The 15,008-nt window shown below is 41.1% G+C and overlaps 1 protein-coding gene across 1 annotated transcript in view; it reads right to left on the bottom strand.

Moving 5' to 3' along the window:
* Positions 1–440: 440 nt before the first annotated feature.
* The window catches only part of Pus7 (pseudouridine synthase 7), a 53,747-nt gene continuing 39,179 nt past the window's right edge, over positions 441–15,008 (bottom strand). The window contains exons 10-16 of the mRNA XM_087902466.1: positions 12,233–12,294; positions 11,384–11,544; positions 10,323–10,449; positions 9,284–9,385; positions 5,894–6,023; positions 4,794–4,885; positions 441–4,396 (exon numbers count right to left, since the gene is read on the bottom strand). Of these exons, the coding sequence (XP_087758592.1) occupies positions 4,260–4,396; positions 4,794–4,885; positions 5,894–6,023; positions 9,284–9,385; positions 10,323–10,449; positions 11,384–11,544; positions 12,233–12,294 (811 nt within the window). The 3' untranslated portion in view covers positions 441–4,259. The remainder of the gene's footprint in view (positions 4,397–4,793; positions 4,886–5,893; positions 6,024–9,283; positions 9,386–10,322; positions 10,450–11,383; positions 11,545–12,232; positions 12,295–15,008) is intronic.

Below are 15,008 nucleotides of genomic sequence, written 5' to 3'. Positions count from 1 at the left end.
GGAACTTCTCTGCTCCCATCTCATTTCTAATGTCTGGAACATTGTTCATGTTCCTGACCGGTTTTATTTTCATTTGAGACAGGGTCACATCTAGCTTGGGCTGGCTTAGAATTCACTACGCAGCTTAGGAAAACTCTGAACTTCTGATCTGCCTGCCTCTACCCAACATTACCCAGTTTTAAGTGGCGATGAGAACGGAACCTGGGACTTCTTGTACGTTCGGCAAGTCCCCCAAACCTGAGTCATATCCTCAGCTCTGTCTTAGCTCATTTTCATGTTTCAAAAACGTACATACTAAATCTGGGCATGGTGTCACATGCCTATAATCCCCACACTCGCGGGGTGGTGCAGGAGGACTGCCACGAGTTCAAGCGTAAACAGGGCTGCAAGTAAGGCCCTGTCTCAGAAAAACAAATAAAAAGCACATACACAATCAGGCATGGTGGTACACACTTTTTATTCTAGCACTTGGAAAGTTATGGCAGAAGGAAACTGTGTTTAACAACAGCCTAGGGCACAAGTTAGTGAGAGCCTGTTTCAAAATATCAAGATAAAACCTCAAACCAGCATAGTCTGGCACCCAGATCACATTTACATGTAGTACTTGAGAAACTCTTATTTCATTTAGTTTTTACACACAAGCTTCTTTTCATTCAAATTGGCCACAGAATCTATCCCAATGTAAATACTACATGTACTATTGCAGCTGGTGCCAAAGTACTGGTTGATCTAGGAATCAATCAGGAGTTTATTTATCTATTTATCTGAGCTGAGGTTTTTGCTCACTATTGTTGCTTGGGCTGGCTCCAAACTCCTATAATTAAGTAATCTCTTGCCTCAATTTCTCAGTACCTCAAAGACAGAAATTCCCATATCTGTTAGGAATTTAACATTATTTTAACATTTTAACATGGCCACTTGCATGAAAACATGAAGATTCTTAAATCAACTAGCTTTAAAACATTTGAATTAAATTTGCTGTTTGACAATTTTACATACATAAAAGTGCATCGACTACTTTCACTACTTCATAGATCAATCTCTGGTCACCCTTCCACCTGTAAATCTCTTCCCACTGCATGATTGGCCCTTGGCATATACAGTAGCTATGTGATTTATGGTTGTAATGGCCATGCCATTCCAGAAGATTGCATTTCATAGCCCTTCTACTCATCTTCTGGTTCCTATATTCTCCCTGCCTTTCCTTTGATAACGATAATTAAATAATCCCTAAGCCTCGAAGAAGTAAGAACTAGGAGTTTTGTTTCTTGTTTGTGTTTGGTAATTGTAAATAGAGGTTTCTCTGTTCAGACCTGTCCCACAGACACTTTTAAATAATCCCTCAAAATTCTTGGCCAAACAGTTCAGGCTTATTACTAAATGGCTCTTATTTTTAAATTAACCCATTTCTATCAATCTATGTTTTGTCATGTGTCTTGTGGTTTTACCTGTGCTCTGCCTGGCTATAGGCCAAAGCTGCTTTTATCACTTATTTATTTATGTATTTATTTGTTTTTTCAAGACAGGGTTTCTCTGTGTAGCCTTGGCTGTTCTGGAACTCACTCTGTGGTCCAGGCTGGCCTTGAATTTAGAAATCCTGCCTTTAAGCCTTTACCTCTGGGATTAAAGGCGTGAGCCACCACCATCAGACAGCAGCTTTACTATTTAACCAATGAGAGCAACATATAGTCAGCTTATGAAAGGTTCACCCTACAGTAAATAATGGCTACCTAGTACTATAACTGTATGTAATATGAAACATAGGACCCAGGCATGTAGCTCAGGTACACAGCTTATGCCTGTACTCTTAGGACTTGGGAAATCCAGCTAGGATTGTTAAGTTTAAGGCCAGACTTGGCTACATAGTGAATTCCAGGGTAGCCTTGACTAGAATTTGTTCGTTTGAAAACCAAACCAAATCTCTTAGGCTGACCAAATAAAAGTTGCCATTTTCTTTTCTTTGTGAGCAAGTCTCACTGTGTAGCCCTGACTGGCCTCTAACTCACTGAGTTCTCCTTGCCTCAGTCTAGCATTCTGGGATTAAAGTACGAGCCAACAAGCCCTGCCACTTTAAAACTCACTTATGTGGTTCTCAAGTGTAAACCTGGCCTCACACTCATGGCAATCCTGCCTCAGCCTCCCAGCTGCTGACCACAGGTCACCACACTAAGCTTTACCTTACTTTTGCATTAGGAAATGTACCAGTTTGTAGATTTGCTTCAGAGAATCCTTTTCCTACTGTTAACATCAAAGGACGTGTTCTGACTTCCATGCCAAGGCGATGGCTTATCCAACATCAAATTTCTAGAGCTAAACATATATTCTTAAGTCTCAAAATAGCTTGAAGAATCTGACTCATATCATTATTTTTTTTCGTTAATATTTACAACGATGCCTATACAGGGAGCCAATGAGATGGTTCCGTGGATAACGGTGCTTGGTGCCAAGACTGGTGACTGGGTTTGGTTCTGAGACTCCATGATGGAAGGAGGTAACCGACTTCTGCAATTGTTCTCCGACATCCACATGTATGCTGTGAGACATGTACATGAACACGCAAACAGGCATGCACAGATACAATAAATAAGATGTAACTTAAAAAGATTATGTGTGCACATACAATAAGATGTAATTTTAAAACTACAAAGAGACATATACAAATTGGTGAAATTGGCTGACATGACCAGGAAAATTAACTCTGCACATAGGCCTCAAAGTATTTCCCAGATGAGGACTATAAACTGAGCTTCTTTGTTTAAATGTTAATTTACATGTAGTACTGCAAACATTTCCAATAGGAGACCAAGTCTTCTCATAAACAACTCAGTTATTAGTTCTGTTTCTCACTCCTTTGTGGTCTTAGCAGCGGCACAGGCCAATATGAAGAAAGGTTTTCAAGTGTGTTTCAGGGTCAGCTCTAGGATACACGCTAGTCACTCTTCCCCAGTCATTTCTCTACACTCCAGAAAGCACAGTGGGAGGGATGGCTGTGACCAGGCCACGCCATCAGTCACCCCAATGGATGCTGCTGTACCTGATTCTCACATTCCATACCTCATCAAGACACTGCATGCCACCTGTCAAGGATCTTTCACTCACTGAGTGCCTTACTTTCCTTTAGTCTGGGACAAGATGTTTCCATGCACTCAGTTTTAGAATATTTATTTGATTTATTTACATAATTAGAAGAAAGGAATTCTCAAAAAATATTTATTACATTTGTTTCTCGAAATAATAGAAAATAAAATTAGTAGAGTCACAGTATACAACTTCACAAAGGCATATCCATTCCTTCAGAGAAAGGTATTTTGGTGGCGCCCATGATGGAAATGCTGAAGCCGCTGGTGACAGGTTAGCATCGCTGACGGGAGCCCTTGTAAGTTTTCCATGTTTTCTTTTTGATCACTAATTACTCTGGAGTCCAGTGGACAGAGTCCTGAAAGTAAAAGGCACCTAGAGGAAAATTATACCTTAACCAATAATATATTTTTTTCCTTTTTTGAGACTGGGTTTCTCTGTAATTTTGGAGCCTGTCCTGGAACTAGCTCTTGTAGACCAGGCTGGTTTCAAAACTCACAGAGATCTGTCTGCTTCTGCCTCCCCAGTGCAGGAATTAAAGGCTTGTGCCACCACTGCCTAGTTAATAAAAACTACTTCTCTCCACCAAGAAAAAGGCTCCCCTGAAATGCACTGATACTATCAACATGAAAGCCACTGCAAGGTAAGATGTATACAAACGCTTATCTGAATCTGACACACAGCCACACAATGAAAACCAAGTCGTATTTATAAACCCACAGGTGTTTTGTTACCATTGGACCAACATGAGTGTGTTAAGTATGGACTCCAATTTCTAGTCGAGATCTGTTTGCTACATTTGCTCTTGAGATGAACCACTGTGTACTCCAATTAAGGACTTATAAAAATTCCTGGTGTTTGTACTTCAGGTGCACAGCAAAACCTAAAACTGCTACTTTAAACCAAAGTCCCCCTTTTATTGTTATAAAATCATAATGCTGATATTGTACTAGGATTTAAGTACCTAAAGTATATTCTGACCAATTTATATCTTCTGAGCTATAATTAGGATCCTCAGGATTTGTATGTATACAAATATTGCAAATTATTTCTTTAAGCTGACAAAATTTTTTTAAAAAATACAAATAATCCTTTACTATAAAAGTTTTAAAAAATCAAATATGGGTCAGCAATTAAAAGAGAAAAGAACAGGTCATCGAGCAGGCACTTGTCTGTGTCTCTCATCGGAGCCAGTTTGTATTCAGCTGGGTCTGCTTCTTGATGCTGGTGTCCATTTTTAGCACTTCCCGAATGGCCATGGTGGCATAGGTAGAAGGAGGAAGAGAGAAATCCATCTTCAGAGCCCGGTATCTGCCCTCTGCCAGGCAAGAGAGAAGTGCACGTGAAAACTTTTGTGGCTGCAGGCTGACCAGAGATCCCAAGACTCCCTCCAAAGCTACACCCTTTCCTTAGGATTCTTCTCCCCAAGGGACCTCAGAGAATGAGACCATGGAAATGAAGGCACAGGAGGGTACGAACGAGTTGGGTGGATGGGGTAACCTGACTCAGGATAACAGGGCAGGCAGGGCTGGCAAGATGGCTCATCAAGTCAAAGTACCCATCACTGAGCCCGACGACTTGAATTTGATCCCTAGGACCCACATAGTGAAGAGAACTGGCTCCCACAAGTTGTCCTCCAATCTACACGTGTGCGCCATGTGGACACAGACATAGACAGACAGGAAGACAGACAGACAAACATCTTGCTGATTTACCAGAAGCAAAAACTGGTGGTGGTTTTCCTTCTAGGTTGTCCACATCCGTGTTGAAAAGTGGAATTTTAGGATCATCGTATGCAATGACTTCCCTTCAAAATAAAAAAGATAAACATGAATGTGAGCGCTCACACCCATCCCCATTTGTAGAGCCAGAAAAACATATAGGTAGGCTAGCAGGTGTCCCCCAAAACAGAAAGGCCAGATTCTATGCTTTCTATTCCTTTACAACAGATGACAAATGCTATCAGATGATAAAGTGACTTGGAAGGTTTCCCTAGCATGGTGGCTTTAGTTCGTACAGGTGAAGCGGAAGTAACCATGACATTAACACATCCTCCACAGTGAGCACCACTGTCACCACCTTTATTTTTTTAATTCTCCACCTTCTTATGAGAGGAACTGCTCTCCAGAGTGTGGAAGGTAAAATCCAACTCTGCCAACTCCGCGCCCATTGTCAGGAAAGAAAAGAGAAAGGGAGGAGGGGGGAGAGGGAGAGGGGAAGAAAAAGAATTTCCTGGCAATGGGCAACTAGTTCAGGATTTCATTTTAAAGTGAGAAAAGCTTCAGCAAATACTAAAAATATCAAAAGTATCTTTAATATATATATGTATGTGTATATATGTATATATATATATTCTAATTTTATTTAGTATGTATGAGTATTTTGCCTGAATGTGTATCTGTGTACTATGTGTGAATGCCAGAAGAGGATGTGGATCCCCTGGAACTGGAATTACAGACAGAGCTGCCGTGTTGGTGCTGGGAATTGAACCCCGGTCCTCCTGAGGAACAGTGAGTGTTCTTAACTGTTTAACCATCTTTGTAACCCCTGGAGCAAATGGAAGTTTTACAGAGAAAGATCATGTTCTGTAAGTCAGGGATACCAACAAAATGTAAAAGAAGAAACTTTTAGTATATGACTTCAGTCAACACTAATTTCTTAGTCACTTGAAAAATACCAACCGGTGGCAGTAGTAACAGCAGTGATCAGGACAGTCAGCAGCTACGGAGCACTTACTCTCACAGAAACACATACACACAAAGCAAAAACCCGTGGTTCTACAAAATGATCTGGTTCTGTATCAGTCTGTACTCACCAGCTGACATTCTGAGGTCGAATAATGATCTTTCGGTAGGCACCTGATAAAGAGTAATCTCGAATTGTGTGTCTCATGTTGTCAATATCAAGACTGTCTGCAGCGAGCATTTCCCTGTAGGCTTCACTAACTGTTACAAAACACAAACAGTTAATCAGAATGCAGTCTGCCAGCAGATTAACTTGAACTGGCATAATATGTGGTAAGTCCAGTCAGACTGTCCTTAAAAAGTTAGTTAGCTCTACTTTGCAACCCAAAGGGAATAAAATTTAGCAACCAGGCCTAAAAGACACCTCCAGCTTTAGTGTAGTCACCCTGTGGCTTTATTTTTGTAATCAGCTACAGGGTTTGTGGCATAAAGTTCCTAAACTAACTCCCAAAGGTCACTCTACATGGAGTTTCTAAATACAATTTATACACAGTGACTCTACATGTTTAAAAACATAAGATCCTAGAAACCATCTGGTTTACCCTAGGCCATGACTCTCTAACGTTCTCTTACATGACATCTGTGGGGACCGTTACACAAGCCACAATATGAGAAAGTTCCTCCTACTGCAAACAGGTTCTGTTTTCTTATGGGCTCTATTGACTTCTCTGAAACACGGTAGATTAGCTGGCCTCTACATACATCCACAGCACTGGAACCATAGGTTGTTTCATTTGACTTTGGTTCTTTCAGCTGTCTCTCCTCTAACAGTTTTGGTTATCTGCCCCAGGTTACAGGACTCAACAGTAGCTCCAGATACTTTATTTTTGTTGTTGTTGCTTTTCTATTTATTTATTTTAGAGAGTGTTTCCCTGTGTGTTCCTAGCTGTCCTAGAACTAGCTCTATAGGCCAGCTTGGCCTCAAACATAGAAAATCACCTGCCCTTGCTCCTGAGTGTTGGGACTAAAGCCATGGGCCACCACACCCAGCTCAGATACTTTTTAATTCATTTTTTTTTTCATTTTATTAGTTGTGTGTGAGTGTGTATGTGTATGAGAGAGCGAGCGCAAGCGCGCTGTGTGTGGGCGCGTATGTGGAGGGCAGGGCACACATATGGAGGTTAGAGGATAACACTGGTGTTGGTCCTTTCCTTGACATCACACGTGTTCTAGCAACACAAACTTAGGTGTCATATGGCAAGTGCCTTTACCCATCTTGCTGGCCCTTAACACTTTTTCTTTCTTTCTTGGAGACAAGGCCTCACTATGTACCCCTGGATGGCCTCAAAGTCACAGTGATTACCCTGCCTCTACCTCCTGAGTCACCAAGCACAGGATTCATGGCCTTTAATTTTTTTTTTTATAAGCTACCATCAAGCTAATTTTTCTTTTCATGATTAAACAAATTCAGCTTTATTTACGGAAATGTATGTATGTTTGTGTGTAAATATATGTATATGTGCATGAGGGTGCCTAGGGAGGTCAAAAGGTGGCCCTGGAAACCCTTGGGGCTTAAGTTGCAGGCATATGTGTGCCACCTGGGTGCTGAGAACTGAACTCAGGTTGTCTGGAAGAGTAACAATCTTTCTTGACCACTCGGCCATCTCTCTAGAATGTTGCTATGTAGCTCAGGAGCCTTTTCCCGATTACTAACATTAACTTCATCTTACATTATTTACAAATATAAGACGACTTAGGAACACAGTTAACTCATTTCTTTATTCAAATTAGCCATTACAAATGCCTGAAATACAGGGACAAGGAAAGAAGACAGTCTCACCATACCCCCGAGAGCCTAAAGGTACTAGATGTGCCCATGTTATCAAAGGTCCAAATGCTCAAGGCTTCCTAGTGTCCCTTTTATCTCGTCAAAGGCCCTGTCAAATGTTCTGCTGAATTTATTTTTACTGGAACCAGCCAAGTTCCAGATTCTTGAGAGGAATAAGAGAGAGGGGAGAACATTCTTTGCCTTTTTTTGCGATGGCTATCGGCTTGACCAATTAGTTTTTCTTAACTTGATACAAACTAGGGTCACCTGGGAGAAGGGAACTCAGCTAAGGAACTGCTTCTATCAGACGGGCCTGTGGCGTCCCTGTGGCACATGTTCCGATTTCTGGCTGCTGTAGGAGGGTCGAGCCCAGCGCGGGCGGTGCTCTCCTTGGACAGGGTGTCCTGGTTGTCCTGAGGCAGCAGGCCAGTCAGCAGCGCTCCTCGCTCCTCGAGTTCCTTGTCTCCTCCTGCGCAGTTCCTGTCCTGACTGAGTGTGACCGGGCTGTGCGAGATATGGGGGGGCTATCTTTCCCTCCCCAGGTTGCTCCTGATCATGTGCTTTATCACTCGGGCAGCAAACTGGTAAACATTGTTTATTCTCACGTTCCAGCTGAGCCTGTCCCACTGCCACTGAAGGGGAAACCCAGGGGATCTGCTCTTGATCAGACCAGCTAGCGGGGCCCCTGCAGCCATGCCAGTAATGGTGGTTCTGGAGGAGACTGGCGAGAGAGTCAGTGTGGAAGATTCACTCTTAATGTGGACATGCCCTGAACAGACCAAAAGGCAAAAGGCAAAGACCTGGAACACTACTTTTCTCCTGCTCCTGGATTTCATGACTCTAGATTCTTGTACCACTAGCCCCAGACTGACAGAACAATGGCAGACAGCCTGGGACTTCTCAGTAGCTATCATCAAGTGAGCCAGGGCCTAAAAATCCCTTTCTTAGCTCTATGCTACCTGTTCCTGAAGGATCCTGACTAAAACAAGGGTTTGCATGTTTCTTTTTCTTAAAAGCACGAGAACAATTTCATCAGAGTTTAAAAGAAAAACTCTAAAGAAAGCAAGCTGTAGCTCTCAGTAGCTGTCCAGGAGAGAAATGGAGACGAGGAATACAGCAAGCATGACATGAGGGAAGCTACGCCTCAGGAAGAGGCAGAACCAACAGAACGGCAGCTGTGTGACAACCGCAGCTTTGGCATCTTTTTTTCTTCTTCCTCACCTCACAGGCCCATGATACTGCAGTGGGGTAGCTTTTAATTTATTCTCCTGAATATATTCCTTTCCAGGACCATAAAGTTATATATATTATACATATATATATGTGTGCATAATGTGTATATTATGTGTATATACATAGTACATATATAATTAAAGAAATTTACACACACACACACACACACACACACTTTTATATAGAGCTTTCTATGTTAGCCCTTGGTGGTTTGGAACTAGCTTTGTAGGCCAGACTAGCCTTGAGCTCACAGAGATCTACCAGCCTCTGCTGGGATTAGCCATTACATTCAGTTACATTCAGTTGCTTTTGAAGGCTAAATCTCTATTAAAATGTGCTATAAAGAAAGTTTTAAGACTATAATTCAAATATTGATTTTTTCCCATGCTTTACTCTTGGTTACTGATAACTTAATCACATTACACTTGTTTTAAATATTTGGCTCAAACATGGAACTTACTTTTATGTTTGGGGTAGATAACATCAAAACCAGGCAGGGGCATCACCACGTCATGAATGGAGTAATTATCAACATCATCTTCTTCAATATAGGTGGCTGTGGCTGCAAATCCACAAGCATAGCAGTTTAAGAAAAAGCATTTTCATGAATTCGTGATCCTAAAATTATATATATCTCAGTGAGTTGAAAGCACAAGGTGTCCAGGTGCAGAGGCCCAGGAAGCTTAGAATCCCTCCTTTTTTTAATCAGCTGGAATCTTAAGCAAGTGGCTAAATCTTGTAAAAATCAGAATACTTCCCAGTAGCACTACAACAGAGCAAGGCAGGGAAAGTGTCTGGTATAAGACCAAAACACAGTAAATGTTTGGTAACGGACAGGAGATTAGCATTTCCTTTAAAAATTATTTTATTATCTTATGTGTAAGGATGTCTTGCCCGCATGTATGTTTGTGCATCACGTGTCGTAAGTATCCCCGGTGGCCAGGAGAGGGCACCGTATCCCTGAAAATGCAGTTATAGACAGCTGTGAGCTACCATGTGTGCTGGGAATCGACCTGGCTAATCTGGAAGAACAGCCTGTGCTCTTCACAGACGACTCAATGCTCTAGACCCATATTAACATTTATGTTAACGTTTCAGACCATTCTGTTACATACTTAGTAAAGAAATTGCCCGATAATGCAATGAGAGGCTGTGACACACCCATATATATATATATATATATATATATATATATATATAAATACACATATACATATTTTGAAGACCCAGATTAATATTTGCAAAGGACTTTGGGCCAATCGTAGCCCAAAGGTTATTCTGTTATACTAGCTGGAGGCCCAGACTTAGCTGCTTATTCAAAACACATACGTATTTTTTCACTGGTGATTAAAAACTATCTGCCTGACCTCACGTGAGCTTCCAACTCCCACTTATTACACATTTCTTTCTTAACTAGTAGCCATGCTGGATTTCAAAAACACTGCTATAAAGTACCTGAGTCCTAATCTGTCTGAATAACAACAGTATATATGCCATACCTCCTTTGAGAACAAGGTCCCCTGGGACAGGTTTCAGCCCGTAGTCTTCTATCCTTTTGCTCACCATGTTATTCCACACATAGCTTTGATAACTATGGATATACATTAAGCGATTATTTCTTGGTATCTGCAGAGAAAGGAGAAATAGGCAAAAACAAAAACAATTCTGAACATTTAAAGTGTTGTTTCCCCAAATATTTTACTCATTTAATGGTAATCCCAACACAAGAAACACAGACTGGGTCTGATTGTGGGGCTGGAAATGCAGCTCAGTGGGAAAGCACTTCAGAGTGTCCTGAATTATACACACAGACATGAACTAGGCTTACCAAGGTGGCACCTCGATTGAAAACACGCTAACAGGAAACCACTTAGCTACTTCCTGTTGAACTCCCTTCCTGAGGCAGTTTAAAGCTCCAATGAGGATGATTACACAGTGGGGTCAGACTGATGGTTCAGTAGGTAAAGGTTCTTGCGTTAAACCTGATCTCTGGGGACAGACATGCTATAAAGAGAGAATGAACTCTCGAAGGTTGTCCTGGGCTGTGTGCTCAAGTCCATGAACATGCTCTGCATAGGCACAGACATAAATTCAAGTTCTAAAAGACATGACTGCAGAATGTGCTCTGAATACCCTCCCCTCTTTTTTTTTTTTTTTTTTTTTTTGCGACAGGGTTTCTTTGTAGCTTTGAAGTTTGTTTGTCTTGGAACTTGGTCTGTAGATCAGGCTGCCCTCTGCCTCCCAAATTCTGGGATTAAAGGCGCCTGTGACCATTGTCCAATTGAATTCTAAAATTTTCAAATCCCATTCAATTACATTACATTCAATTGGCAATTATATTTTCCATAGACACTTTTTTGTGCCAATGCTAATAAACACCACCAACATTTCCCACATCTACCAGCTCATCACCTTCCAGGGTCAGAATGAGGTACTCTAATAAATTTCTTTGAAGACTATTGAAGGATTCTTATTTGATGCCCTTTCAAGTTTTTTAAGATTATGTTTAATAAGCATTAACCACCTTGAGTCATTGCCTGACTTCACAAATTGCACTCACTATGCCAAATGCAGAGACTATATTCTTCATTCCATATTTTGAAAGTCCTCGAAGCAGCTGCCCTTCCACACACCTTTTGACAGGTAGTTTTTTGAGGGCAGAAGCTGGATCTTTGGTCTTGGCCCATTCTTCTCTGCATTTCACCAAGTACCCCTTTTCAGCTATGAGAGAAGAGAAGCTATGATCAAACTTTCCAACAGAAGAATGTGCGTCACTTCACATGCCTCATAGGGAGCAAAGAACTGGGGAAAAATGCATATGTATTGAAGGAGCTCACAGCTGCCCAAAAGCAAGACCATGGGCTCCATACACGAGCAGTAAGAGCAAGAGTGCATCATCACCTCAGCTAAGGAGGTATTCGCTTCTTTTTGTCCCTGTACTGCTTGCTTTAAAATTAAAAACAGATTTTTTTTTTAGATGAAAATAGTTACCTAAAATGAGTATTAATGTTTGGACGTTTTATAAAGTATCAGCTAAATCATCCCTTTTTTACAGTATAGTTTTAGAGATATTTCCTGGAAAAATTTTAGTCATTATATTATGGTTTAAAAAAATAGTCATACATATACATTATCTATAAACACAGAATTCGTAGTAACTGAAGAGAAATGAACTTACATTTAAACATGCATTAATAAATCAGATAAATAAAAAGCTAGAACCAGAAGATAGTTTTAAAACTTCAATACTATATGTAAAATTGTGAAAATGAAATGGCATTTAAAAATTAAAAAAAAACCACCAAGAACTACAAAATAACAACCTTCAGTTACTTTTACTTAAAGTAATTCCATGAATATATAGCTATACATTCTATGCATTTTATTACAACACAAATCTTTTTCTCACCTCCAGAACGGGGTTTCAGGATTAAATCCATGACTTCTGTCCAGGCATTCTGTAGAATAGCTCTAGAATTAAACAGGATTTACTGGCTTATCTTTGCATAAGATAAGCTTTCTATGCTCAATTGTTAAGAAGGTAACAAGAAACACTTATTAGTTTATTCAGTTTAAAAGCATGTAGGAAAATTATGACACAGACTTTAGAGACCATCGTCTACCACACAAGGCTTCTCTGGGGCTGGAAGGAGGGCTCACTTATCAAGAGTGCTCACTGCTACTGCAGAGGGCCTGAGTTTGGTTCCCAGCACCCACATCCAGCAGTTCACAGCTGCCTGGACTTCAGTGGATCTGTTGTCCTACCTACATTGAGCACGCACAAACCCATACAAGACAAACTCTGCAGAAGACCTGGATTCTGAATCCCTGTGTTTCTGAATGCCCAGTCACACACGGGACAACTATTTCATCTCCTCCAAAGAGCAGGGAGCACCAAAAGAGGAGTGGAAAGAATGCTAAAGCGGGAGGCAGGGCTGAGGAGAGAGCTGACGTCTGAGCATGACATGACTGCCGCACTCCTGAACGCACAGCAGTTGTGACTACTCACACACGGTTCCCAGAAAACTGGTCCTGTCAATACCATCATAGAACGGAGTGGGAGTCATGCACATTCAGTGGGGAGTTGTCCATGCGTCTGTAAACAACTCTAATGAAGCTCAATGGGACACAGCTGGGATACACATAAGTCAATGTGGAGAAAGCTGGAAAGGAGCAGGTGGTTGGAGGAGGGAGGGTGGAAGAGGGTGTGTGGGGGGAGAGTAAGAGTGAATAGGTATACATACGAAAGTAATGAAACCAGCTGGAGTATGTAATTAATAAATGCCAAGAAAAACATTTTAAAAAGCTCCAGTTGTCCTTTTGCTATGGGGTGGAAGAGATTTTCATTTATTGTCTTTATATATTCTGGATTCATCTTCTGTTTGACTGTATACTGAGACTTGGCATTTCCCCTTAGGAAATCCTATGGTGATACTGTACGTTCTATTAAGGCAGAAAATACTCTGACGCTGTGAAAATAAATTGTTTGGAACTAAGTTGGGCACATCACACAACTTCTGTTTCTGGGTAAATCTAACAGCACTTTACTACGCAATTATTTGTACTAATTTTCTTTGGGGTACAAAACTAGGGTCATAAGGCTGGGCTTCTGCTTTACCTAAAAACGCACAGATTGATACAGCCCTTCCTTAAATTATCTGTGCTACAACAATCGACATCTGTAGTACGCTTATCTGTATTTCCTATCAGTTATTATAGTGGCTTTGTCTTCCTCAGTGCTGGTGATTTATCTGGTCTAGGACTTTGTGTATGGTAGGCAAGCACTCTATTAGCTGAGCTGTGGGAACCCCAAAATGTGAGCCTATTCCACCTTGTGTGAAGGTCAAAGAGTTTGAGCTTATTTTTGCTCTTTCAAAGTTTTTTTTTTTTTTTTTTGTGGTTTATTTTTGAGACAGGGTTTCTTTGTAGCTTTGGAGCCTGTCCAAGCCTGTCCTGGAACTATCTCTTATAGACCAGGCTGTCCTCAAACACACAGAGATTCACCTGCCTCTGCCTCCTGAGTGCTGGGAATAAAGACACGCACCACCACAACCTGGTTAGGCTACAAGACAAGCTATTCTGACATAGGATATGGTTACTTGGTGTTTTGGACCTTAAGAAGATCCATAGAGATAGATCTATTCCACCCTGACCAAAGGTCAGAGAAGTCCAGAATACTTCTGCTCCTTCTTTTGAAATAGGAGGTTTGACTTAGGGAGTGGCTGACTGTAGGATACTTGGTCTAAGGTGCGTTCACTGTCCCAAACATCAAATACTTTTCTCAGGAAATAATGGCTTGAAATCTCAAGAACTGAAACAAGAAACTGTACTGGTTGTCCTTTGTGTTATGTTAGAGCAGTCTTTTGCCTTTTCCCCCTTTTGTATTGGGATATAAAAGTATGTGGAAGATAAATGTGGGAGAAAATTTAGCATTCAGTATTCGTTGAATTGTTACTATCCTGTGTCTCTGTTTCTTTTGTATCTTTGGTCTTTCTATCTAACATTTCTAATCCTCACACCCCTACCCTGGAACGTCGAAGTCACCCCAAAAGGTGGCATATGACTCTGAGACACATTCTAGTCCTAAACTTTCTTCTTGCTGCTCTTGTTCTAAATTAGCAGATAGATCATTCTGTGCTGCCCAGGCTGGTCTGGTCTTTCATAGTCCTAATCGGCTGCCCAGGTAGCTGTCCTGGACTCCACTGTGCCTATCTGGCCTCAATTTAGAAAGATCTCTATTTATTAATTACTTAGCATACTTTAAGACTAGAAATAGGTGTTGCATAAACACCATCTTCATTCCCAGCTTTCTGTGGAGTTGGCATTATTTCTACTTTACAGGGGAGCGGTCTGAGGCTAAGAACTCAGGCCTCACTTTACAACACTGCCCGAGAGGCAAAGGAGCTGCTGCACAGCAGACCAATCCCTTGGCTCTTGGAAAACCATATAAGCAGATACAACTTCATACTGAAAAACTGGACAAGAGAAAACTATTTCAATTGTTATTCAATTAGTATTCTTGAGAGCCCTCATGAAGAAGCACTTCTATCCTTGCTGAAACAGAATGAAGAACAAATGTTCTCAGAGAGCCTTCAGTTTGTAGCTACTATCACTCTAAATCCTGTATGAATAGTTACTTTATATAGTGGTCTCTACTGGACAGCAGGATTCTCACAGTATGTCTA

The sequence above is a fragment of the Myodes glareolus genome, chromosome 27, assembly GCF_982192425.1.
Source record: "Myodes glareolus chromosome 27, mMyoGla1.1, whole genome shotgun sequence".
NCBI classification, from domain to species: domain Eukaryota; kingdom Metazoa; phylum Chordata; class Mammalia; order Rodentia; family Cricetidae; genus Myodes; species Myodes glareolus.
Note: the sequence above shows the minus strand (reverse complement) of the source record. Positions and strands in the feature narration are given on the sequence as shown.